This window comes from Pagrus pagrus, assembly GCF_965226575.1.
Source record: "Pagrus pagrus genome assembly, chromosome: 18".
Taxonomy (NCBI): Eukaryota; Metazoa; Chordata; class Actinopteri; order Spariformes; family Sparidae; genus Pagrus; species Pagrus pagrus.
Genome location: NC_140202.1, coordinates 19,104,524 through 19,129,543, shown reverse-complemented (window position 1 = coordinate 19,129,543; position 25,020 = coordinate 19,104,524). Strand labels below are relative to the sequence as shown.

The following is a 25,020-nucleotide window of genomic DNA, read 5'->3' as shown; positions in this document are numbered from 1 at the left end:
ATTTACAAGTACAGTCTGAGTGCGGAGAAAAAAATATATAAAATAAATCATAATGATAAAGATAATGACATTGGAATTTACTAATAAAATATTTAAGATTTACATCAGACAGCAGTATATAGCAGACAAATTCCCAAAGAAAAGTATAAATACTAAAAACTTAGAAAATAATAAAAAAAATACAAGAAATACTATAAATAATGAAAAAAATTTTTAAAGAAATAATAAAAAAGAATAAAAATAATAAAATAATACAAGTCATAAAAATATTTTAAAAATAATGAATATACTAAAAACATAAAAATGATTTAAAAGAAATAATGAAATCACAAGAAACATTAAAAACATCAAAAGAAAGAGTGAAAATACAAAATATAAAAATACCATAAAGAATTAAAAACATGACAAATATTAAAATTTAAGCACAGTTTTTTTTGTGTTTTAGAGAGAGGATTTTGTTCCGGCCACACTCACATCTCATAAAGAGGTCAGACTGACCTCCTCCATTGCTTGAAGGAACAGGACAGAGTGTGTGGACACAGTGATAGTAACCAGAGTGATTTTCCAGGGAAATGAATTCATTTCGGGTTCATAATAAAACTTGTTTGGTTGTAAAAGCTCAAATAGCCATTCTGCTCCTTCATTAACGTTTCTGTTCTCTAGTTTATGGGGGCTACATCATTAATCTTTAATATTGACAGAACTATAGCAACTCATTAGGATAAAGTATTCATTATCAATTATTTTAATATGTTGCTGTTTAACCGATAGTCACTCTTCGCTGAATGCACATTCATGAGAAACTGTGATGATACAAGCAGCTTCCTTGGGTTTCATATATTTCACCAGGGTTATGTAATTCTATGTTAACAACCAGCAATTTACAATCCATTTTGGAGATGAGATATGATTAGATTGCTAAATACTTTATGAGTTTGTCCTTAAAGTAGATTGGCTTTGCAGATAGCCTGACCCTTGGAGTCAAGAGGCGTTAAACAACAAGTTATCTTGATGTTGTTGAGTTATCAGATTTTCATCAAGCAGCAGAGCAAGTGTGCAGTTTATATTGTTGTGGTATGTTGCATTAAAACAAATGAATGCATCAAAATGTTCTGATAGCCCAACACTTTAGTAAAAGACTTTACAATGTTTTGGTTTTCCCTTTTACTTGTCAACCATTAGCACATTCCTGCCAGAAGACCAGGAGTTTGACAGTTTTGAAATCAATATGCAGCTTCTCAAATTCCTTTCCTGATTTTGTCCAGTGATCAGTGCCTGTTTGGGTTAGGCACTGTACGTTCTGTACATGTTGTATGTACCATATCAATATTTGGTACTGTATGTGTCATATCACATTCACATTGCATGTTTATGACTTTCATATGGGGAGGCGGAGGGGAAGGTTGTGGAGTACAGCTAGGCAAGGACGCCGCTGGATATTGTAAAGGAGACCTCTGAACATTTTCCAGACGTGTTTTTGGTGACAAAAAGCAGGTATTTTAAGCCAAAACATGATATTTTCCATAGCTTTAACTGTGTTTTTCGTGTCTCAACCTAACTAGATCATGAGTGATTGAAAAGGGAACCTTAAGGAACATAAAGTTGCAATATAAAGAAATGTGAAGTTTCAACATATCTGTGATTTTCAGAAACTGATAACAAGATTTATTCCGGCGATCGGGTTGGAGACTTGTGTGTTGCTGGTCTGGTTAGGTTCAGGCACAAAACCAACTTGGTTAGGAATGGGAAACGATCATGAGTTGGCTTACCTGGTGTTGTCACAAACACGGCTGGTAATTCTCCCAATGTCTAGTTAAAAATACCTGGTTTTCCAGCCGCAAATTGTTCTGTTGTCTCATCAAAAATATTCGGTTTTGTTGAAATATCCAGCAGTCATTTATTAGTTTATTATTATTTTTTATTATTACTACACATGTCAAAATGATGATGAATGCCTATTCTTGTATTTTATGGCTCTGTAGCAGATGCTGTTCAGGACTTTCCCCTTGCTGCAGCTGAGCCGACCTGTGTCCGTGCTGATGGAGACCCCAGGTTTTCATCCATCATCCTCTCAGAAGTGTCCACACATTGTCAGGGAGACTTTAGGCTGTAGGACGGACGGACGAATGGATAGATAGATAGATATATGTATGTACAGATAGATAGATAGATAGATAGAGGTCTTGAGTAAATGTATACTTATTTACTTTCCATCACTGCAATAAGGTTCAGGTTCAATAAGTACAAAGACACTTACAGTGTGTATGGTTTGTGGACATTCAGGTCCCCTCTGCTCTGCTGACACCTGGTGGTGCCTCTGCAGCACATGCTGCTACGTCACGACCGGATGTTGATACTAGCTGCGAGCAGAGCGCAGACAGGAACAGCTGAAAAAGAACAACAAAGCCGCGACGACGACGCTACAAAAACACCAATGTGCGTCTAAAATACACCTCAAATATCGGTGACATCATCGCAGGTGGGGACATTTTGTTCCACTGAAGCAACTTTGAAAAGGTAGGGAGCCGTCACTGTGAGCTGAGCAGATATAAACCTGTTTGTTGTTCCGCTTTCTTGTTCCTATCTTGTTGTCGTTATCGCTGCTAGCTGCACGGCTAACGTCATGTTAGCTGTTTTTATTAATCGTGACGACACCGCTCGGCCAAAATGTCCATTAAACACGACGGGAACCAGCAACTGTGTTTCCATTTGGTCGATTAGTGAAAAGTATTTATCTTCATATGTGTTGTATAATCTAGAGTTTGTGGTTATAATGAATCTGCACCGTAAACACGACATCCATTACATGTCAGTCCGTCCTGGGAGAGGCATCCCTGCTCTGCTGCTCTTCATGAACTTTCTTCCGTTTCTCTCCCCAGTCTAAGACGAGAGGTTATTTTTTAAAATATTTTTTTCATAATGGCTTTTATTTTCAGCATTATGTAAAGCTCAGCGCCATCTACAGTCAACAGTCTTCATGATGAGACAGGCAGGAACAGAGAGTACTTGCTGAAATCTGTAAACAGGGAGATGCCACAGCAAGGAAAGATCTCAAAAAAGTAACACAAATACAGATATATATAGAAATCTGAGCTCATAATGTTTGGTTTTCTGCTGGATTTTCAACTAAAGTTGATTTATTCCTGTCATTTGCTATGTTGCTTCATGTAGCCTTGTAAATTGTTTATTAAAGAAGATAAATTCGGGAGATGTTGAACTGCAATTTACATGTGCAGTACAGTGTTTTATGCATGTGTTTTATTATGATGGTCACTGCTTGAATTGGAGAAAACAAACACTCAACGTGGTTCAAAAATTACAAAAACAGCAATGAGGACAAATGTTACACACAGGAAAATTCAAGTGTAACGCAGGATTGGTGCTCCAAGGTCGATTTGCACCAGCATTGAACCCAGACACAGGATGTCTACTCAACAACACTACAAAGAATAATCTCAAAAGTGAATTTACACCTCTAACAGTGACAACCCAATATTATGAAGTTATTGAATTTGGCATTTAAATAGGTGGTGGTGGGGTAGTGATTTGGATAAAGTCCTTTCCAACGTAAGGACGATTTATATTGTGTTGTGATACAGTCTTTATCACAAGTTTGTAAAAAATATTTCCAAAAAATTGTTAATTCAAATAAAAGAAATATATTTAAGTGGCCAAACATAATGTCTGTTTGTTTTGGCGTATTAAGTGAATTAAATACTTGAAATCAAGGTACTTCTTAACATAAATCAGTGGCAACTGGACTTGCTTTAGATTCTTTAAGATGTTTCTTTCACCTGTCAATCAAAATGCTTCAGCATTTCTGACCGATGTGTCGGGGGTCTCAGGCATTTCCCCTCTGTAGGGTCGTTAAGGTCCAATGCACAGTACTCATCGATTTGGTCAAATCTATAGCACACCTGCCGAATGAAATTGTTCAGGAACAGGAAAATGCAGTTCAGACATGGGGCAGCACATCACAAGATCCAGGTGTTTGTGCATGATTTTTACAAACAAGGCATATTTTTGTTCGGGGGCACCGTTTCGCTCTATTTATCTTCATAAGCACAAACAAAAGCCTCCCTACATTGTTAGAGACTGAGAAAAAGAAAGAGATAAACAGATGGGAGATAAAAATGAGCTTGAGGGCGAGTGGAGACATAAAAGAGAAACCAAACAGAAACCAAAATAACTTCACTTTGTCCTTATTTCAATAGGAGGTACTTACTTGCCTTTGACTGAGAACTTCTGTATAAACTGTGGCATGGATGACTGAGAATCTTCACAGACTTAAAAGTCCAATGTGACCATAAAGGAGTCCTGCTCATTGATTTACAACATTGCCTATAATAGCCTCACACAAACAGCTGTGTTGAAGGAGTAGCTACCCATGTGATAAACAGTATGGAAAAACCTCTAGGATACATTAAAACATTGTCATGTATGTATATGTTTACCTTTATTTAACTTTCCAGGAATAAATAGCCTGCTTTTCTTTGTCTCATATTATAGCCTTAGTTCAGTCACTCCCAGAGATTTGACGATGGGACGCATCTTTTTGGACCACATTGGCGGAACGCGCCTCTTCTCCTGCGCCAACTGTGACACCATCCTGACCAACAGGTCTGAGCTCATCTCGACACGTTTCACAGGAGCCACAGGCAGAGCTTTCCTCTTCAACAAGGTACAGAAACACGTTATCTTCCCATTATCTTGGGAAAACGGCAGTTGTTATTTCGAGATAAAAACTCGAGATCTCGAGATAACGACACTTTGTTTCCCCGAGATAACGAAACTTTGTTTCCCCGAGATAACGATATAATTAATTTGAGATCTTGAGAAAACAAAACGGGAAAACAAAGTTTCGTTATCTCGGGAAAACGGCAGTTGTTATTTCGAGATAATAACTCGGATAGTTTCATTTGTTTTCTCGAGATCTCGAGTTATTATCTCGAAATAACAACTGCCGTTTTCCGAGGTAACGGGATAATTTCTCGAGATCTCGAGATAACGAAACTTTGTTTTCCCGAGATAACAATATAATTCATTCAAGATCTTAAGAAAACAAAACGATAGTGTAGTATATTAAATCATTGCAGGAAACATCATTCAGTGTAGCAATGTCAGAGGAGCAGGAGCATATCGATCACCGCGTCACATATCTTTTCAATCAAGGCCCAACACAGGCTGAAATAGCATTAAGCCTTGCTATTACAGATAATATACACATTAGTGTGCGTAATCTAAAAAGACGGTTAGCAAGGCTTCAGCTATATCGGCGGCACAATCTAAGTGAGCCTGATGTCGTCGATAACTACATAGTAGGGCTGTAGCTATCGATTCTTTTTGGAATCGATTAATCTAGCACTTTATCGATCGATTAATCGTATATATATATATATATTGCATTTTTAAACAACCAAAACAAATAATGCATGACGAAAATGATGTGGCTGTAAAATGATCAACCATTTGGCTTTTATTTCTTTAAAAAACAGAGGTATTTCTTACAACTCCAACTCCTCCTTAAATAACAATACAGTTTCAACTTACTGTAAAACATGTATAACATGTAACACTATGAATCAATACAAACTTAAATAGTAACGGCCATTTTGCCTTAGTGTTGTCTTATACAACATTACAAAAAGGGATTGCACCTTCTAACCACCTACTAACAAATAATATATAATCTCTGGGATAGGCCTATTTGCTATGGTAACCTAGCAACCTATGTGTGTGCACGCATGCTGTGTTATATATAATTTTATGTTATACACAGCACCAAATCACAACAGAAGTCATTTAAGGTCACTTTTCCTATAGAACCGGTCCGGACCGTGTTCATTTAATTAATAATTTCTTCATCGTCGCGCATCTACAATTCTCCGCCGCTCTGTTTTACGAAGGGAGGAGCTCCGGACCGACGTAAACAAACACACGTGCACACACACTTACAGACAGACAGACAGAGAGAGAGAACATGTCACGTCGGTCTCAACTGTCTGTAAAGCAGATATCATATCTAAGTTTTTTAAACGCGCACAAACTGATTCTGCTCTGGCATGTCATCTCGAGCCTTCGCAGTTCTCCGTCGTGGTGGCGGATACGCAATGCAATCCCCCCCGGGCTGCTGGAGAACCCGCGTGAGGACGTAAGTTTAGAGGACCAATCACAGCCCTTGCCGTCTCCGTTTCCCCGCGACGGAGTGACGGACACTCCGCGCCCGGAGAGTACGGAGAGGCTCTCCGGCTCTCCGGCGACGGAGAGGGCTCTCCGTGTCCGTGTACGGCACTTTACGCAGTATTAACAACGGTCCGTGTGGAACATTCAAGATCCCTGTGCGTCATAGGAATTTAACGACGCTTCGAGGCAGAGTTTTTGCCTCGACCAATTTTTGTAATCGAGTAACTCGAGTAACTCGATGAATCGTTACAGCCCTACTACATAGCTGACCAGCTACGAAGTCCTGGGCGTCTCCATAATCTCAGGCCTATCATATCACAGTCATTATCTCGAGATCTCGAATTAATTATTTTGCTATCTCGGGAAAACAAAGTTTCGTTATCTCGAGATCTTGAGAAATTATCCCATTATCTCGGGAAACGGCAGTTGTTATTTCGAGATAATAACTCGAGATCTCGAGAAAACAAATGACATTAACTTGTTATCACTGGAAAACAGAGGAAATAAAATGAATGAATGCATGGCCCTTTAGGGCTTCCGTAATATTAGGGTCCATGTAAACATAACTATTTACCCGTAAAACAAACGGGCCACACATATTCAGTATCTAGTTCCCTGCTTCAAAAATGAGTGTGCATGCCTGTGTCTGAACCCAACAGGTGGTGAACCTCCAGTACAGCGAGGTGCAGGACAGAGTGATGCTCACCGGGAGACACATGGTGAGGGATGTCAGCTGCAAGAACTGCAACAGTAAGCTGGGCTGGATCTATGAGTTTGCTACCGAGGACAGTCAGCGGTACAAGGAGGGACGGGTCATCCTGGAGAGGGCGCTGGTTCGGGAGAGCGAGGGCTTTGAGGAGCACGTCCCCTCAGACAACTCATGAGCCACCTAACCTCGGATTAACTCCTCCCCCTCTCCTTTATCCCCTCACCTCTGTGCTGCACACCAACACCTGCAGACTTAGTGGTCAGTGAAGTTTTGGCTTCACCCTCCTCCTCCTCCCAACCACACCCTTCCCTGTCTCTGGCCTATGAACCTTAGACCTCTGCTGATTAGAAGATTGGTTTGCTGGCTCTATTCTTGCTGAATAGACATCCCCAAAATACTTCCTGATTTATGTGTCACAGGGCACCACCCTAAAAAACAGCTGGGGACCTTAGATAGGGAGTTCACTTCACTTGTTTAAGTGTTCATGCACGGTCACACAGAATTTTCACCATCTCTGCACAAGGCATGCTCCACAGTTTTTCATATATGCATGATTATAGACATGGTCAGTCGCGTGAAAAAAAAAAATCACCTGGTCGTTTTGTTTATTCAAATAACTGGAGGTAGTAGAGCTGAGCACCAGCCCACTCTCTACGCAGCAATGTGAAATTAACCAATGGAGGTGTCACTTTACATATTGCTTTTAAAATGGGTCAAGTGCTTCCGTGTTGTCAACTTTGTCTCAATTGTATTTGTCACTGGTGAGCACTGAATGCAACTAAGACCACTGTAGTTGTTATTTCTATATCAGTTACCTTTTATTAGCTGGTAGTGTGATGAATATAATAGTGTTTAAAATCTCTGTTCTTCTCATCCAAATGATACCGCACAGATTGATGTCATATTTAAATATTTGTTATTGTGTTTGACTGATAGGAGTTTTATTTAGATCTGGCGCACATGATGTGCATTTATTTTGATTGACATGTGCACAAAGTGGCTTTAAGTGCAGTTCATAGCGTGAAAGTGATCTCATGTACATAAGACAATCATGCAAGTGATCCTACAATTTAATTCAGCTAGACCACTCTCCATCTGTTAGCATGGATTCTGTGCCTGTGCGATGTGCCGTGTGAACATGTCACTTTGGTGACTTACGAGGAGCGTGTACCTTCCAGCCATGTGTCTCAGTGTGACGGAGGAGGAATGTGTGTGAGACGTGATGGAGACATTCTCTGGCTGCCTGCTGGCTATTAAGGACAGGATTATGAGAGGATGGGTCATGGAAGCGTTGGAAGTAGCCAACATTTGGAGACAAGCTTACAGACATCCGCTGGAAAAAGAACCCACAGCAGAAATTCTTCTATCAATGCTTGAAACGACACACTGAAAATATGTTTAAATCAAGCCTGAGTTGGACTCCATTTCTTTAAACACAGATGCTGTCTCCTACTTTCAGGAAAGTGACCCATCGTCTTGTTATAATCCTCGGCTTCAGGCATATTTGGTCATAAGATGACTTGTTTCTTACAACACAAAGCCAAACAAGCTTTAATGGAGTAGGAGTCTTTAAAGTTGAGCCTTTGTCCTCTGACTATGCCAGAGCCTCCATTTTATATTGCAGTGTCCTGTGAAGATTTCAACCCAAATGTCAAATTGTTAGAAAAAAAAGAAAAATCTCGATCTTTGTGACATTTGAGGTTATTTTTGGAATGCACAGCATCACGGCCCTGATGTAATATTGTGCCACTTCAGAGTGTGTATGCCTGCAGGCGTTACCATACTGGTCCAGCCTTCACTAGAGGCAATGTTAATGTTTTTTGCTCGCCTTTACAAGGTCATGCAAGAAAGTGCAAGTTGACATTTCTACAAAAAAAAACAAAGCTGAATTATATATAAATGGCTTCTACAGGACAATGACATCCATACCCCCGAGTTAGTGCAGTGTACAGTCAATGGCCATGACAGAGTATTATCATTTTGTTGTTAACTTTTACCATTTTATTGATAGGCCATTGCTTTTATTTCTTTATTCTATATATGACTATTATTTTATTGACTGATACATTTATCTTATTGTATGTTTTCTTGATTGGAGGTTTGGAAAAAATGTTTTCTTCTTGTATGGCTATAGCGGGGTTTTCTCTGATGTGATTTCTAAATAAAAATGTAGTCTTGCTGGGTTAAATTTCATCGTCCTGTTTGTGCTTTCTTTAGACCATATTTTCGTCAGAAAGTGCAATAGAGTCAGAGAATGAGTGATTTAACAGGCTATAATTACTGCCAAAATACAGTATATTTTTCTTTTCCCTCTTCCTCGATACAGTGTTCAAGACAAATTTTATAAATAAGCACATAGAGATTCACAAACGTAAGTGTTAAAATATTATCATGTTCATGTCCATAAATGGATCCAGGGGATCAGAACTGGATCCTCAGGCCTGTAGGTGGCAGCAGGACACTGAGAAACAGGATGATCTCTGAAGATGTTTTCCCTCGGATGCCTCTGACGTGAGCCTGCTTGGCATGGTCTGTCGAGCCTCACTGCAGTCTGGAAATACATGTCAGTGATATTACTCTGAGGCAGAAACATGAATTAAGTCTACTGCGGTTAAATAACTGTCCAAATACAGGCAAATACTGACTGAGTTGTTTAGGAAAAGGCAAACATTCATGACAAATATATACCACATCAGAACTATAAAGTCCATTTTGATCCGATTTATTCAGGATTCAGTGTGAATCACCCATGATGAAGAGGTTTTGACTGCATTGGGGTTTATAAATAGGCAGTGACGATTCACTCCTAATCCACCCACTAATATTGCAGTGCTGAGTTATTTATAGCCCTGATCCTGTTGGAAGGCTTCTTTGTGAGTGTGTCTGTGTCACAGTGGTGGAATCAACAACAGATCTGCGTTTCTGCAGTCGCTCCTGGAGGCGACCAACACGCAGCACTAAACTTAGCTCACACAAATATTAATTAAAGATTGTTGAACAGACAAACTGTTCTGGTCAGGGCTATTTTTGTGTCCGTCGCAGTTGCTTTTCTTTTTCCAGGGATTTAGAGCATTAATGGATCCGGAAGATTGATGCTTTTATGACCATATCTAGAGCCATTTAAATGCCGGACATGACTCGAAGCAAAAAGGAGGCTCCTCCATCTCCACAGAGCTCACTGGCCTGCTTTATAATTCATAGTAGTCTGACTTTGTCCCTGCTTAACCTTAGGATTATCTGCTGTCTCTATTGAAAAAGCCATCGGGCCGATAAGGATAATTACATTGCCTTGTTGATCCTATTAGTCCGCATGTAATTGGATAGACATGGCACAAATCTAGGTCTGACACAGTCTTGACGTGAGAGAGCCATTTTCCACCTAACTTTAACTTCCACAGTGCTCTTGAGCAGGACTAGGGACATTAAGATTCCCTAAAGCAGGGCTGCCCAAAGTGGGCAATATGGCAAATCATTTTTTTTCTATTGTTGCATATTGAAACCAACTGAATACCCCTCGTCTAGCAGCTAAAAAAACCCCATTCACTCTGTGGATATAGAGTGCCACAGGAAAGAGTCCTAAAACCTGGAAATAAGTAGCATTTTTGCACTTCCTGTTCCCTTGTCTTGAAGTCAACAGGTTTTTTGAATGGACTTACGGTTAAATGCCTAAAAAAGGATATAAATATGCCAACAGACGGAGTTTAGCTGTGTACAGTATAGTGTAGAAGCTTAGTGGTGGTGACGTTGAAGTCATACGACGTCGATGTAGTTCATTTTTAACCTTTAATGTTAATGTATGGTTTTAATTTGGAGTTGATGAAGGCTGGCTGCACTTAAGCACACACATAATGTGGATCCCAATAAATAAACTATGACCCATAAACCTCAAGTTCTCATTAGTGTTTTAGGGATCCTATACATCCATTCTACTACCCTAGTCTTTTAGGGCGAAATTTGATGACAGGAAAACGGGCGCACGAGTGAAGTATAGCATGATGTCTATGTGCATCATCCTTCTCCTTTCCACCCACGGTCAAACCTATCAGAGCAAATCTGAAGTTATATTCAGACGCAGATGATAATTTGGGAAGACAAAAAAAGGAACCAGGAGTATAATTGCACCCTTAATTGGCCCATGATTCATCGTCCCCAGACAGCTATTTTAGTTTATCCTCGCCTTTTTGTCTGTCTCTTGATTCTACGGGATGTCAGCATCACACCCCCCCACTCTATCCTCTCGGGAGAGCGGAGATATAGGATATAGAAATAAACTTCTCCCTTCACACACACACACACACACACACACACACACACACACACACACACACACACAAAGGAGTGACATCATTCTGTCAGCGGGAGAAAATAGCATGCTTTCCATTGACATCACTCCACATCCCGTTGCTAGGAGACAGGGGAGTCAACATTAGTTACTATGGCGACTGCTCTTCACCTTCAAAGCTCCTGACCTTTTTGGTTGACTATGGTAGACCGGAATATGTGTATGTGTGTGTGCAAAAACAGACAAGGCAAACTGAGGCCCTGGTGTTGTGCAACATGAGCATTCAAGGTCTTGTTGACTCATTCGCTGCAGTGTGGTGATGATGGTTTATAGTAAATTCTGGATTCAAGGGCTGCAGAGACAATTGTTCTGCAGCAACAAAAAATGTCAGAGGAGCATGACGAATACACAAAAGAAACCTACTGTTACAACTCCTACGTGATGCAATATCGTCACAACATGTCAGCCCCGTCTTACATTTTAATCCGATGTTATAATCAGTGTTTCTGCAGCTTTTTAAAGGATACGTTCAGTAAAATAGTCAACAAAACATTTCTGTAGCTTCAAAGCAAAACAGAACGTAAAAAGATTTTGGCATGAAAAAGGATGTTAATAACGTCTTTTCAAATTTATTTAGGATCTCGGGCTTCTGGTGACTTACACTCGACAAGCTGCATGGAGCCATTTGTTAAATTCAAGCACTTTCAAGGTACCTTCACCAAGAGTTTCCAGACTTTATCATCACTTCGAAATTACTATAAGTAGAGTGTATATATTAGAGGTTGCTTGCACATTGTGTTTACGCCAGACAAGAGAGAGAAAAAAATCCCCTTATCATCATTGGCCCTCCATGTCAGTCAACCAATCAGGTTTGCTCTGAGTCTGGTGTGAGATGCCAGGAGACACCTAAGTACGACTACAGGATTGTTTCATTTAAAATATTTAAAGATTGTTGGTTTACATGAGTGATTGTGTAGTTGTATGCTTTTTCAAGGAGTATATTAAAATTCAAACATATTCCTAACCTTGAAAACATTGGGGTTAAAAGTAAGCATTTTCAAAATTTTCAAGACTTTGTATGAACCCTGTATTACATAATTTCTTTAATAAATCAAGTGACTTTACAAGTAATATCAGCAGTTAGTCCCCAAGATTCAAGAGAACAATGACTGGAAACGTGAATGAGTTGATAGAGTATATTTATTTAGATATATATTTCCTCCTTTAAGAGCCTGACTCGGACAGTGTCCACTGCATTTACCTGAGGACAGTGACGTTAAAGAGGTCCAGCATCAAAAAGTGATTGTAAAATGGGCAACAAAAAACAGCACAGGTGACAGAGTATAACATGGAGATTCTAGCTGGTTCAGGTTTTGAGGAAACTGATATTGTACCATGTTTGGTAAATTACTACATGCTGATGATAAAACTGGTTACTCAGCTAGATCACAGTGACTGGAAACAGCCCCATTTACACTTTTAACTACAGGAGCTTCAGATTCATATAAACAAATAAAGAGGTCTCAGTCAAGTTTCTAAAGTGTGGTTGAAGACATCTGTCGAACAAAACAGGGCTGAAGTCAGCTAGATCGTACATTGCACAGTGTTACATTAACTGCTATAGACTGTCTGACACAAATGTTTCCTGACTCACAGAATTCACAGGGTTTGAATGGTTTTGAGTGGCAAGCTTAGTCAGTGGCTAAAAGTGTGGCTGAAGCGCCACTCCAATCTTGTTTCAATTTCTGTCCTTTTTTGGCACAATTGGAGTCGCTTTCTCAGCTGTCATTTGCTAATTGAGTTTAGCAGGCGCATCAATGCCAGTCCTCTAGAGAGGGACACAGGCAGAGGTGGGCATTACAGGGCTTTTTTGGATTAGGTTGAGTTCAGGGCCAGTTTTCCACTCCAAGTCTGGTCCTCTGTGCCACCCAGCACATCGAGGGGTAATGTTGTCCCAACAGGACATTCTTCCACCCCAGCACCACCCACATCCTGCCTCTACAAGGCATCCCTTCACTCCCAGAAAGGGCACAAAGCTCATCTGCTTCGACACTTATCAACACTTAAGATCTTTGATCTCGATGAGTCGATGACCACAAGTGTTACCTCAGCGTGGCTGCGGTAATACCCTTTCCTGACAAAGACAGACTACATTCTGTTTGGTTGTTTTTTTAAATCACATCTGTTTTTCACACCTTTGGCTTTTATGGAAACAAGCTGAATAACATATTTTATGTTAACAGACCTATACAGTAATAAACATTGTCACAGAAGTTATCTCTACGGACTAACTGGGAAAGGTTCATTCCCCAATTTGTATAAAAGGGTAATTATACCCAATAAAAGGTAAACAATGGTACACATATATACCTGTATATTCCTTAATAATTCTCTGTGAATTACATCAATCCTTTTCTTTCCTTGCTAGACTAGAGACGTCTAATGGAACTGATTAATTTAACTAGTCCCATCAGTCTAATCCAGCTCACTACAGTGCTGATTTGAATATTGGTTAGAGTCAAGTCATCATATGTACAGCTGGTCTGTACTATGGCTCTGCTCCATAACTTATGACACTGATATAAAACAAGGGCAACACATACCAGTTTCAAAGACATGGCAACTGCTTAACAAACACTAAACAGCATTGGTTCATGACACAATGAGGTTCTTAACAAACAACAAAAATAAGCCCTAATAACATAAATGGCTAAAATGTATGGACAGCAGGCTAAATAACAGTGATTATACAGGTAGAGACATACAAGTGAGACATTATGTGTGCTGAATTCCTTGAATCCAACACAGATAAATGTACATAACATTCCTCTTTTTCCTTCTTCAACAGAAAGATAAGCTCTTTCCACTGAAGCCATGCATACCGTCAGGAGGTTAATTCATTACTCCCTTTCTAAGGCATCAAGCACCGGGTTCCTCAAAAGGACCCTCTAGCCCTCCTCAGGACAACTGAGTCCTCAGTGTCCTTGCTGAACATATGTCATTGTCCAGTCAACCCTGTCCTCCATCCTCACTGCATCTTCCCATCCAGCACCTTACTCTTCTCACCCACGTCAGCAGCCATGGACTTCCAGTATCGATGGCAAGACAACTCCAGCAGCTCCAGCCCTCCAATAAACTTCTGCTGGGCCACAAACACTCCAACCACGACCACGAAGTAGAGCCTGAATGGAGCCCACAGCCACAGGCCCGTGAAGCACAGAGCAATGAAGCTGGTCCAGTAGAGCAGTGAGGCTGCTTTGATGAGAGCCACTCGCAGCTCCGTCTTACAAGGTGGCACGCGAGCGACACCTTCCCTATCAAAGCCCCGGGGCTGGGCTGAGTAGAAGTCCCGCAGACGGATCTCCTTCTCGGCCCAGCGTTCTCGACACCAGGACTCCAGGTCGGAGGAAGAGGCAGGAAGCGAAGCCACTGGATAGCGGTGGACGTGGAAGTGGATCTCACGAGGGAAAAGGCCAAGGATGAGGTGGCGTTCTGTCTGAGGGATGTTTTTGGGGTATGCCACTGTAATATCATGGACGGCATCCAGGTTGTCTCCTAGGAAAAGGAACATCATTTAAAACAAATTACCAAAGGACAAAAACTTGCTAATTTAACAGTCTAATATAATGAGAACAAGACGTTAAACTGGACTATTTACTTTCTGTAAACTAGGTAGTTTCAGACATGACGGCATGATACTGCAGGGAGATTTAATGTGATCCCTTTTCCACATCCGGACTTGTTATTGGAACTGTGTTATACACCCTACAAAACCCCTGCTCCAAGCTCTATTACACATGTGCCTCTAATTATCCAGGATCTTAAAGTTTCATCCCCTCCCTGCCATCAAAACTACCACAAGCTTCACACCATCATCACTGATCTGCAGTGTCCTTATAACGCACAGACAGAGCTGAATTAAATATCAAGTGGACAGGATGACACCTGCCAGCGCCTGCTCCTGTACAGCTCGGCTCCACCATGGTAAAAATAGAGCTGAGAGGGGCACAGTGGACTTGGACAAAGAACAACATGCACAGCATGTCAGTCAGCGGTGCAGAGAGAGGGAGAGGAGAATTAGTGAAGTCTGATGACATCACATTGATTCACAACACCTGCTTGGAGAGTTAGTGCCATGCTCAGCATCCAGGGTGGGTGGGGGATGCGACAACAGGGCCAGAGGTGGTATTTAAGAACCCTGGAGGGCTGCCAGAATTAGCTCATAGGGAAACATGAGAATCCCAGGGGTGTTGTAATGGCTGGCAGGAGGATGAAGCAAAGGTCTGCGACTCTAATAAATAACAGGTATGATCCCTCCTCTACAGACAGCGTCAGTGGATTAGCTACAATCATCATGATAGCATGTCATTTCCCCCTGGTTCTGCTGATAAAATATTTCCATCATGATGACAGACTTTGAGTCCTACTTATTGTCTTTGCGGTCAAATAAACACACACAGCACATGTCTGCAAACTAAGATTAACATTTGACGATGTAGACGTGTTTTCAGAAAAACGGCTGAAGTGGATCACACCACTACCTTTTCGTAGTCTGTCCACAATGAAGGTGAATCCAGTGGTGCGGGGATGCAGCACATACTCAAATTTTGGCAGGCTGTTCTGGACGGCAAACACATCACTCCTTGCTCTGGTATTTTCTGCAGGAGACACAGGCACATGATAAACTTCTAGCATCTACAATCACAGCATAACATCAGGTTAACTTGTAAATCACATTACATACGTGTATGTTGCATGTGGTAACCATTTTGATTTGGGAGTAATCAGGGATGCATATATACATTTTTAGTTGCAAGTAAGGAGAGAGACCAATGTGTGTTTACTTATTCTCAAGGCACAACTGAAAACAAGATAAGACTGATCGTGTTATTTTAACAGTGAGGGCTGCAATTAATGATTATTTTTATCTTCAGTTAACCAGTTGACTGTTACTTTCTCGATTGTTTTGGTGTCAGAAAATAGTGCAAAATGTGTTTCCCAAAGACTAAATAAGAATAATATATATTAATATATAAATACATTTAGACTTTTTACTCAACAGCTACTGATCTGAAGAGTGGCTTTACCATCTAATTTCTGTTGTGAAAAGAAAATATCGCTAAATGTACACAAACTGTGCAACAACAGTCATTGCATATAATATCCTCGTATCCTCCTTTAGAAAAAGTAGAACTTCATTGACAAGAAATACAATTGGTAGAAGATTTCTGTATACCATTACAAAAATAGAAGTTATACAATAACAATATTGGTCACGAGATATGACCACACTCATGAAATACATCCAGTGACAAATGCTTACACATTTATAAAAACCACAGGGATGTAAACACAGGAAAGATGACTGTTTATTAAGCAAACATTCCTCAGGAACTTGTTGCGGGAACGTGTAAACTATACCATGACTCATTAGTCATATTATGCAACGAGTAACTGAGGCCGGCTTGTAGGACAAAGAGACTATGGACGGACCTTTGTTGATCAGGCCTCTGCTGCAATTCTTATACAATCTTTCATTCAATTCACACAGGCTCTGTAAGCTTCAAAAGGGGTCATGGAAAATTGTAGAGGGGCTTAAGCGCACCCTGGACCTGATCCTGTGAATGGAGGTCTGTATGTCAACTCTAGAAGGAGGAATTAGGAGAGTCAAGTACAGGATAACTTCAGCACACACCATATACATCCCCTTGTTTTTGTGCCAAATTAAGCCTGGAGGTTTAAGAGGCTTAAACGCAGACGTATGTTCACATCCAGGGGCACAAAACACAACACCAAAAGTGTAACAATCTTTAAAGCTCTAAATCTGCTAACTAATTATGACGCAACTTTACTGGGCCTCCCATGACATCATGGTATGCAAAGAGAGGTTAAGCTTCCCCCAGTAAAGTTACTCGGGACTTTGATTGGCTTAATGGTGATCTGAGAGGGCTATAGACGCTGGTGTCGCTGTTGCTTGGATTGAAACATCAGAGCATTCTTGCAGAAATGGCTGTGTAGAGTGTGCGTCAAGGGATCTGGCTATGCCTTATCACTTGGAAATTGTGTTTGCATAACAGTGTCAGTGAGAAAGTGTAAGACAGGTGCCACACTGAGCTGTGGAGACTGGTTGGTGGGTAACAAATTCTGAGATTAACAAATGATACGTAGGCAATTTGTCCCATGAATGGATGGAGATGTTGCATTATTTGCTTCTCACCAGTGAGGTCTGTGCCCTCTGGGAACAGGAGCAGCTGCAGTGGCTCTCTGATGTCACAGAAGTAGTCCAGCATGTTCTCCATGTGCCTCTTGTCCTCCACCCAACGACGCTGAATGAAGACGAAGCAGGCCACCTGCATTGCCCAGCCTGGAAATAACATACAATATCATGATTACTCATGCTCAACTCATTTTTAACGTTTTATTCGGACCAACTCGGGCATTGTAGCAACTAGCCCAGGAGGACACAACTAGGAAAGTATCATCATTTGGTCCGCAAACTCCACCTGGATAGCGGCTGGTTTCCAACTGCCAGCTTGAGAGCAACAACAGAACAACAACAGAGAGGCTTTCTCCTTCTGCAGCAAGTTTGCAGAGTATTTCTCTTTCCCTACCGGTGCAGTCTCCTGGCAGCACAATGTTGTTTCGAGACACCAAGCAACATAATAGCAACTCAGAGCAAATTGGCAGACCTCTGAATCTTTGTGCATGTCTCTTTTTTCGCCGATATGACAGCATCTGTTTCACTCCCAACAATGACAAAAAGTATCATGTGAACCGGTGCTTTTAAGAAAACGTTTACACGTAGGCAATATCGGTAGTTAACAACACTACCGTTGACCAGCCAGTCTGATCACTGGCTTATATGACTGGCAGCTGCAGCATGAGAACAGGTTGCGTTTCTCAGAAAGTTGATTCTATTTAAATTTTTGGCTGCAGGCACCGCCACAGCATACACACAATACTGGTCTGAATACTTTTCTAGAGCCTATGTCTCAGACATTGGGCCTTTGCCATCAGAGTACCAATGCTCTGCCTCTGGGAATGTAAACTATTTTACCTCTTTTAAAAGTTAGCTGCTTTGTAATTATGCAATGCTTTGTAAAATATATATTATATTATGGTATGCAGAGGAGCTTAAGTCTGTGTGTGTGTGTGTGTGTGTGTGTGTGTGTGTGTGTGTGTGTGTGTGTGTATAGGAAAGGAAAATGCATCCACTGTATACCCACCAAAGCCGGGCACAGCCTTCAGGCCAGCCTTGAGGCAGATCTTCTCCAGACGAAGATAGCTGTACCTGAGCAGACAACACCACAGGAACATCCAGTCCAGACGTGTACGGTGGTTCATGATTATCACACTCCGTTCCCCCGGAATGAAGCCATCACCTGTTATCACCACCTTCACCCCGAATACCAGCTCCAGCAAGGACTACAGAGGGGAGAGACGCCGGGATGCAGGGAGGATGAAGAAGTGACAGAGGGAAGAATGGAAAGAGGCAGCGAGAGACAGAGCAAAATGGAGAGGTGGATGATCAAGGGGAGACAAGAATGATCATTTAAAAAGGATGTAGAGGGAGAGAGGAGGGACTGGGAAGAGAAAAGGTGGAAAGATAAATTTAAGAGAGAGGCAAGAGTGAGAGGAAGATAAATTAATAATGCTGTCAATCCATGTGGTCACTGTAAACAAGATTTGCATAATTTTTCTCATGGGTAATCCGAGTAAATTAAGTTTACTTCTGACAAAAATAAAATCTTATTTAATAGGGAGACATAAAATAGGCTGAGATGACGCAGGTTTTCGTGACTGCGTCAAACACAGCTAACCTAAGACCATCTGGCACGCTCAAAAGTAGGCTAAGTAAATGCTAAGCTGGTGTACACACCACAGGCAGGGTGAGCCAGGTAGCCACGATTCGATCGGTGATCCAGCGGTACCACGCGGGAGACAGCAGCATGAGGGGAAGGACTGGACCCAGCATGAAGACACTTCCAAAGAAACTACCCAAAAATAGGGTGACAACAAAGTACAGGCCCCGCACCGAGACAGCCATCTGTGGACAGATGAACAACACAGATTAGATTAGATTAGGTGGAATATAAATCATACATAAATAAATAAAGTGGTCTTGGAGCAGTCAAAGTGTGAGTTGTACTATGAAAGGGTATGAAACATGATGATGTTTATGGAATTTATTCCTGAGTTGGATTACCACTATGGAAACGAGCTGAAGTGGAGCGTCTCAGTAACATGAAACAAACAGGATTATCGACAGTCTCATCAATAGCAGAGACTGCTGTCCTGTTGTTCCTCTGACATATTTTCCCACAAACAGTGGAAAATCCAGGGCAGACATTCCTAGTGTGGAATGTAAATAGGGGAACCTTTCTGACTGTAGCTAACAAATTGTGGGTGCATGGTCACTAAATCAAGTGTGGCTGTGGCTACAAAAGTATTTCACTGAATTTAAAGTCTGCACAGAGGCATTAACATTTTATGACATTCTTAAAATAAAGAAATTGGTAGTAAAATGAGTAAAATGCCCCAACTACATCCACTAAAGCTGAAGCTATGATAGTTACCTTTGAGTTCCCTGATATTAGGAGTGAAACTACATTACATGATAACAGACTAATGAAGTGTTAATATTTAACCTCATAATCCTTTGATAAAGAAAGACATGAATGAATTCACTACAACCTTGGTTTGATAATTAGCCTTAGTTTTATGATTCATTATAAGCCTCTACATCAATGATCGTTTACAGTGATGGAAGTATTACAAGGCAATTTTGAAAAGAGCTGATGACGCAGCGACTTTGAAATGAAAGCACACACGTATAAACATCACACATATTAATGATCTGGATACATGGAAATGGAAATTATTTTAAGTGGACGGAATGCTGGTTAAGGATGTCCGTAACATAGCAGAAATACCACACAGTCATTAAATGCCTGAGTGAAGTGACCTGAGCCTGCAATCCGTCTGAAATTCAAAACCAAGTAACGGGACCTTCAATTGTCCATGACATATCTGATAAGTTTAAAGAGCTCATCCGGACATGCCAATGGGAATCCCTTCTCATTTCAATGACATCAGTGGTGACCACTTCAGCTTTCAGTGGTAATGTTACACCTGTGGAACATTTCCCTTTTTAAAATCCCCACATATGGTACACCCACACAGGTGTTTTTCACTTCCTAGATTGATACCCAAAGATATAAAAGGCAGCACATGCACAGATCTCCAGGACAGAATTGGCAAAGTTAAATTTCACCAGTGTAGTCTGGCTGTGTCAACATGCTAACCTTTTGGTCAACAGGAATTGAGCATGTGATTAAAAAGTCAAGTGGTAATTAACTATACATATCTTCCTCAAAATATGACAATGACTAAAATAAGGTGAAATGGTAAATTTCATACCAGTTTTCATTTATTTTGCCTGATTAGACGTCTTCTCAGAACTGTGTGCTCGACTGGAAACTCCCTCCATCATGTTCATTTTGTGGCACCTTATTAGGACTTGGGTGACCTCATGCAAGTCCTAGTATGGCTCCAACAAACCTGAGAATAGGTCACTAGAATGATGTAATACACCTGTTGCGTGCAAGGTCTAGGGCTGCTGTTTTGTCCACAACCCGAAGATGTTCAGCTTACTGTCACGGATGGCTAAAAATACCAGAAAATATTGACATTTCAGAAGCTGGAATCAGAAAATCTTGAAACCAACTAATCGATTATTAAAATAGATGGAAATTAATTTAATCGCTGACAACTTCCCAATTGTTTAAAAAAATATTCAAATAGCTACCAAGCTATAAATATAAATACATATAGCTCAACTTAAGTGCCCAAATAGTTACATTTATTTCCATGTAGTCAAACCAAAACTTTATATTCTAGTGCAAGTGGATGAAAAACATTCTCTACATGGCATCCAAGAGAACCACATCATTTAAATGTCAAATGTTTACGAGCTGCACCTTTACATGCTGAGACACATGATATACTGTATTTTACACTTTGATATGAAATATATATTCATTTAAGTTGCATCTGGATATAGTTTGTGTGACTAGACAAGAAGGAGCTCACTGCTGAGAAACAACATGCATGTTCAGAAAACCTTGAAATGCAAGGTTTTTAAATATCAAGATTCACTAATCTTAAGCTTAGCCCTGGAGGAAGTAAATTACAAGCAGGTCCCACGAGAAAAAGGTTACAAGGGGAAGTACAGGGAGTCTTGATTTGAGTACACCCTGACCTTGCTGACGCAGGGCGTCTGAGCTGATGCTACACGGAGAATTTCATCCAGCACGTGTTTTCCTCTCCTGTATGAACTGCGGTTCTCACCTTTCCACTTCAATTACTGTTATGATTGCACAAGCCTTCAGTTCACACACTCCCTGCTCCCAACACTCCCATCATCCCCCACCTCGTTGACACCCTCTGTGGCACCGTGACGCAGCAAAAGTCTCACGGCAGCCGCCAAAGTGGCTGAAGGTGCACTTAAAAGAAGCAAAATGTGTTTGCGTGCATGATTATGCTGGCAATAAGGGTTTAAGGGTTACTGGTTATAACGACGGAAAATGTGAGGCAGGAGAGAGGTGAGAAAAACAGGCTTGCTCAGCACAATTGCCACAATTAGGCTGCGTCCCCACGAAAACAAAAAACACACCCTTGGGTGGCTGCTGGAACAATCAGACACACCTATTCATACATACAGCAAAAAAGGCACCTGGAGCCAGAGATGTGATAAGTGAATGGAATTATGGACATTAAAGTGTTAAATAAACATGTTGTTCTTCCGCTTGGCGTGCACACCTGGGACAGAACAATGTTTATATAAGGCATCCACGGAAACAGTTTTGTTCCCATACTTCAAAGCAAGAAGAACCACTTGTGAGTCTGATGTAGTCCCGTCCATGTGGGTTGGTTCAACATTTATTTAATCACCATAGTAATGATTATGAAAGCACTTCCCCAAACACGCCACCACACGCAAAGCACAGCATACTCCTCATAGTCCGAGTCTGAATTCTCTGGCAATTGTTTTGCATTCCTGACTTTAAGACAAGACCAGACACCCCAACAGAGCAAAGCAGAGTGAGGAGGTCAAGCATGTCTAGGCTAAACAAAGAGCTTAAGTGGTGTGTATGTGTGTTAAGAGACAGACGGAGTGGGAGAGACAGGAGGAGGAAGAATGAAATACATAATGCTGTAAAATTAATTGCAGATACATTTTAAGTGCGGCTCTGTTTTACAACCTGGCCTCTCACTTGGAGAGAATAAACCTCCTCCTCACTCTCTAACTTGCTATGATAACCAAAAACATAGTCACCATCACAATTTAGTTTAATTTGATTTGATTTCATGACCTTGCGAACTTAGACACAATGTTTGTGAAACAAGTCCTTCGCGACTTACAAAGCTTCACTGAAACTTTGGAGGCAAAATAGCAAAAAATTAAACATTAGAGGCATGGAAAAACAACTGGTCACTGTTTAATGGCTTGACAACTACATAATTAATGAATCTGCAACAAGCTGTAGCGAGTAGAGCATTAATACTGTACCTGACCCAACCAGAATGGGCTGGTGCCTGACAGGCCGGGCCAGACTGGAACAAACCTATTCCCTTACAATGTTCTTAGGGGTCCAACCATGTTCAAGCAGCACCACAGGTAGGTAATAGGGGTCACATGTGTTGTAAGGCTGCCACTAAAAAATATTATTATTACTGATTCATCTCCTGATTATTCAAACAACCACTGATGTTGCCCTCATGCCCACATCTTCAAATTGCTGCTTTTGTCCAACCAACAGTCCAAAACCCAAAGACCCTTCATCTAATACCATGATAGGACAAAGGAATGCAAAATGTTCATCATTTCTGATTGAAAAATGACTGAAATTATTAACTGATTATCAAATTAGGTGTCAATTAATTTCACTTCAATCAACTTACGGAATAACTGAAGAATCGTTGCAGGTCGTATGTGTTGTGCATGCATACAAACCGCACACAGATGGGGAAACGACTGCAATATAGCTTCTGCAACCTTGAACTCTAACAGTGATCCCAGTGCAAACAAGAGATTGCATTGAATGAGGAAGTCATGTTGATTACAAGACTTACTTTTGATAGTCTCTAGTACATGTGTCTGAACTGGTTGGGGTTTTATTAACAGTGGCAGCTTCATAATATGCAGCCTATGGATGAGTAACGAGCTTGGGAGCAAAGTGCATGTCAGTGGCTGTTATGCATCTTCCCAAGGCACTATATCGATTAATGCAATAACTCTGGGTGGTTTATGTGATTAAATTAACTTGCATGGGCGAAACAAGGGCTCAACCACGCCTCGTTTGTGCAATCTAATGCAGCCCAATAAAATAAGCAGCTAATGTGCCATTAATTGACGTGCACACATTTTCCATAACTTCCCTGTGGGGTAAAGACAGAGCAGGGACTTTAACCAGAAAGACAACATGGGTTCATCATCGTTTAACTTTGAGTCATCAGGCCCTCAACGAGATTTTCCATGTTCTGTCCGTCTTGGTAAATAATTACTTAACCCTTGTGTTACATGCAAATAAGTGACAACCATACAGATGAACAGTGGTGGCATAACACTGAGGCAAACTGACTGGCTGATATAAAAGCTACTGCTATGATAGGGTTAGTTTGTGGCCACACACTTTTAACCAACATAAAAGATAAGAACAGAGAATATCAGCCTAGCATTTCAGACATTAGCTCACCATCAATAACAAGAAAACCTGCAGTCATTTAAACCACAATGTCCACTTGAGACCACAAGGTTACCTGCTGTCAGTGCAGTCTTCGGCTGCAGGTGCAGTTACAACAACAACGTGCATGCCAACTTTGCAAGCCAAATCTCACACGAAACAGACACTAGCTTATGTTAGCCGCCGTTATCGTGGGCACCATACATTACTTACTACTGTCGAGTAATCGACCACATACTGTCGGGTGACAGCAAACCCACCTTTCGTGCTTTTCCTCCAGAAGTAAAGTTTGTCTTAGGCGAGCTAGCTCTGTTAGCTCCGATGAGTCCAAACGCTTGACTGCGACATAGCAGCTCAGCTAGCAGCCTGCTAACGACGGCTAGCTAGCAAAGCTTATCAAACAGCAGCGTTGCAAGCCCACAAACCTGACTCCTCCCGGTACTGTGCGGCGAGCTGCTCGTCTCGCAAGAGATATCAGTCGAGCCAACGACAAGCCCACGACGACTTCGGTTTATTTAAGTGCATTTAAACGCGACTGACTATGACTGCAGCAAAAGTGTAGCCGCCTTACCGTCCTGCTAACGCGACCTCTCAACTTGTCACCTCTCACCTGTCGTGACAGCCGCGCGTCAACAGGGGGTGCTGTTCGTGCAAGATGCACACACGAGAAGGTGGCAGCAAACCGCAGATGAGGCATGCGGAGCAAAGCTGAACCGAGGCGATACTGAAAGCAGTTTATATTTAACATGTCTGCCGTCACTGCGGTTGTTGTAATCAAATGACCTGCCTGCACTCATTAAGTCTTTGTAGAAGGTGCAAAGGGGGAGAGTCAGACAATGGGGAACAAACTCCATGCATGCACTCTTCATGCAAATTATTTGTGCTAGAAGAAGCAGACTGTCATTTTTGCACTGCTTTCAGAATCAGAAATGCTTGTTACAGTTTACAGATATAAGTAGAGAAAGATAATATGACATAAGAGTGAGAAAGAATTAAAAAAAAGAATAAAAAGGCCAGGTATTAGTTCCTGCCTAGTGCCTAATAATGATATTATTGGGCAGTTTATCTAACCTGCTCAAAAAAGTATGATAAGTTGAATT

The 25,020-nt window shown here is 41.1% G+C and overlaps 2 protein-coding genes across 3 annotated transcripts; one reads left to right on the top strand and one right to left on the bottom strand.

The window, feature by feature from the left end:
- The first annotated feature begins 2,362 nt into the window (after positions 1–2,362).
- On the top strand, positions 2,363–9,085 carry LOC311274039 (protein yippee-like 5). Its single transcript, XM_084381453.1, has 3 exons — positions 2,363–2,517; positions 4,510–4,681; positions 6,843–9,085. Exons 2-3 carry the CDS (start codon positions 4,541–4,543, stop codon positions 7,065–7,067), a joined length of 366 nt encoding a protein of 121 aa, XP_084237579.1. The 5' UTR covers positions 2,363–2,517; positions 4,510–4,540; the 3' UTR covers positions 7,068–9,085.
- A 3,271-nt stretch (positions 9,086–12,356) lies between these two features.
- On the bottom strand, positions 12,357–24,537 carry lclat1 (lysocardiolipin acyltransferase 1). Of its 2 annotated transcripts, none has more exons than XM_084382183.1 (6): positions 24,181–24,537; positions 19,054–19,221; positions 18,401–18,599; positions 17,392–17,538; positions 15,716–15,832; positions 12,357–14,729 (listed from the first exon to the last, which is right to left on the bottom strand). In XM_084382183.1, the coding sequence occupies exons 2-6, from the start codon at positions 19,219–19,221 to the stop codon at positions 14,203–14,205; spliced, it is 1,158 nt and encodes a 385-aa protein (XP_084238309.1). In that variant the 5' UTR covers positions 24,181–24,537; the 3' UTR covers positions 12,357–14,202. The 2 variants fall into 2 exon arrangements, with proteins under 2 accessions (XP_084238309.1, XP_084238310.1); XM_084382184.1 differs by having other exon boundaries at positions 24,346–24,537.
- Positions 24,538–25,020: the final 483 nt, after the last annotated feature.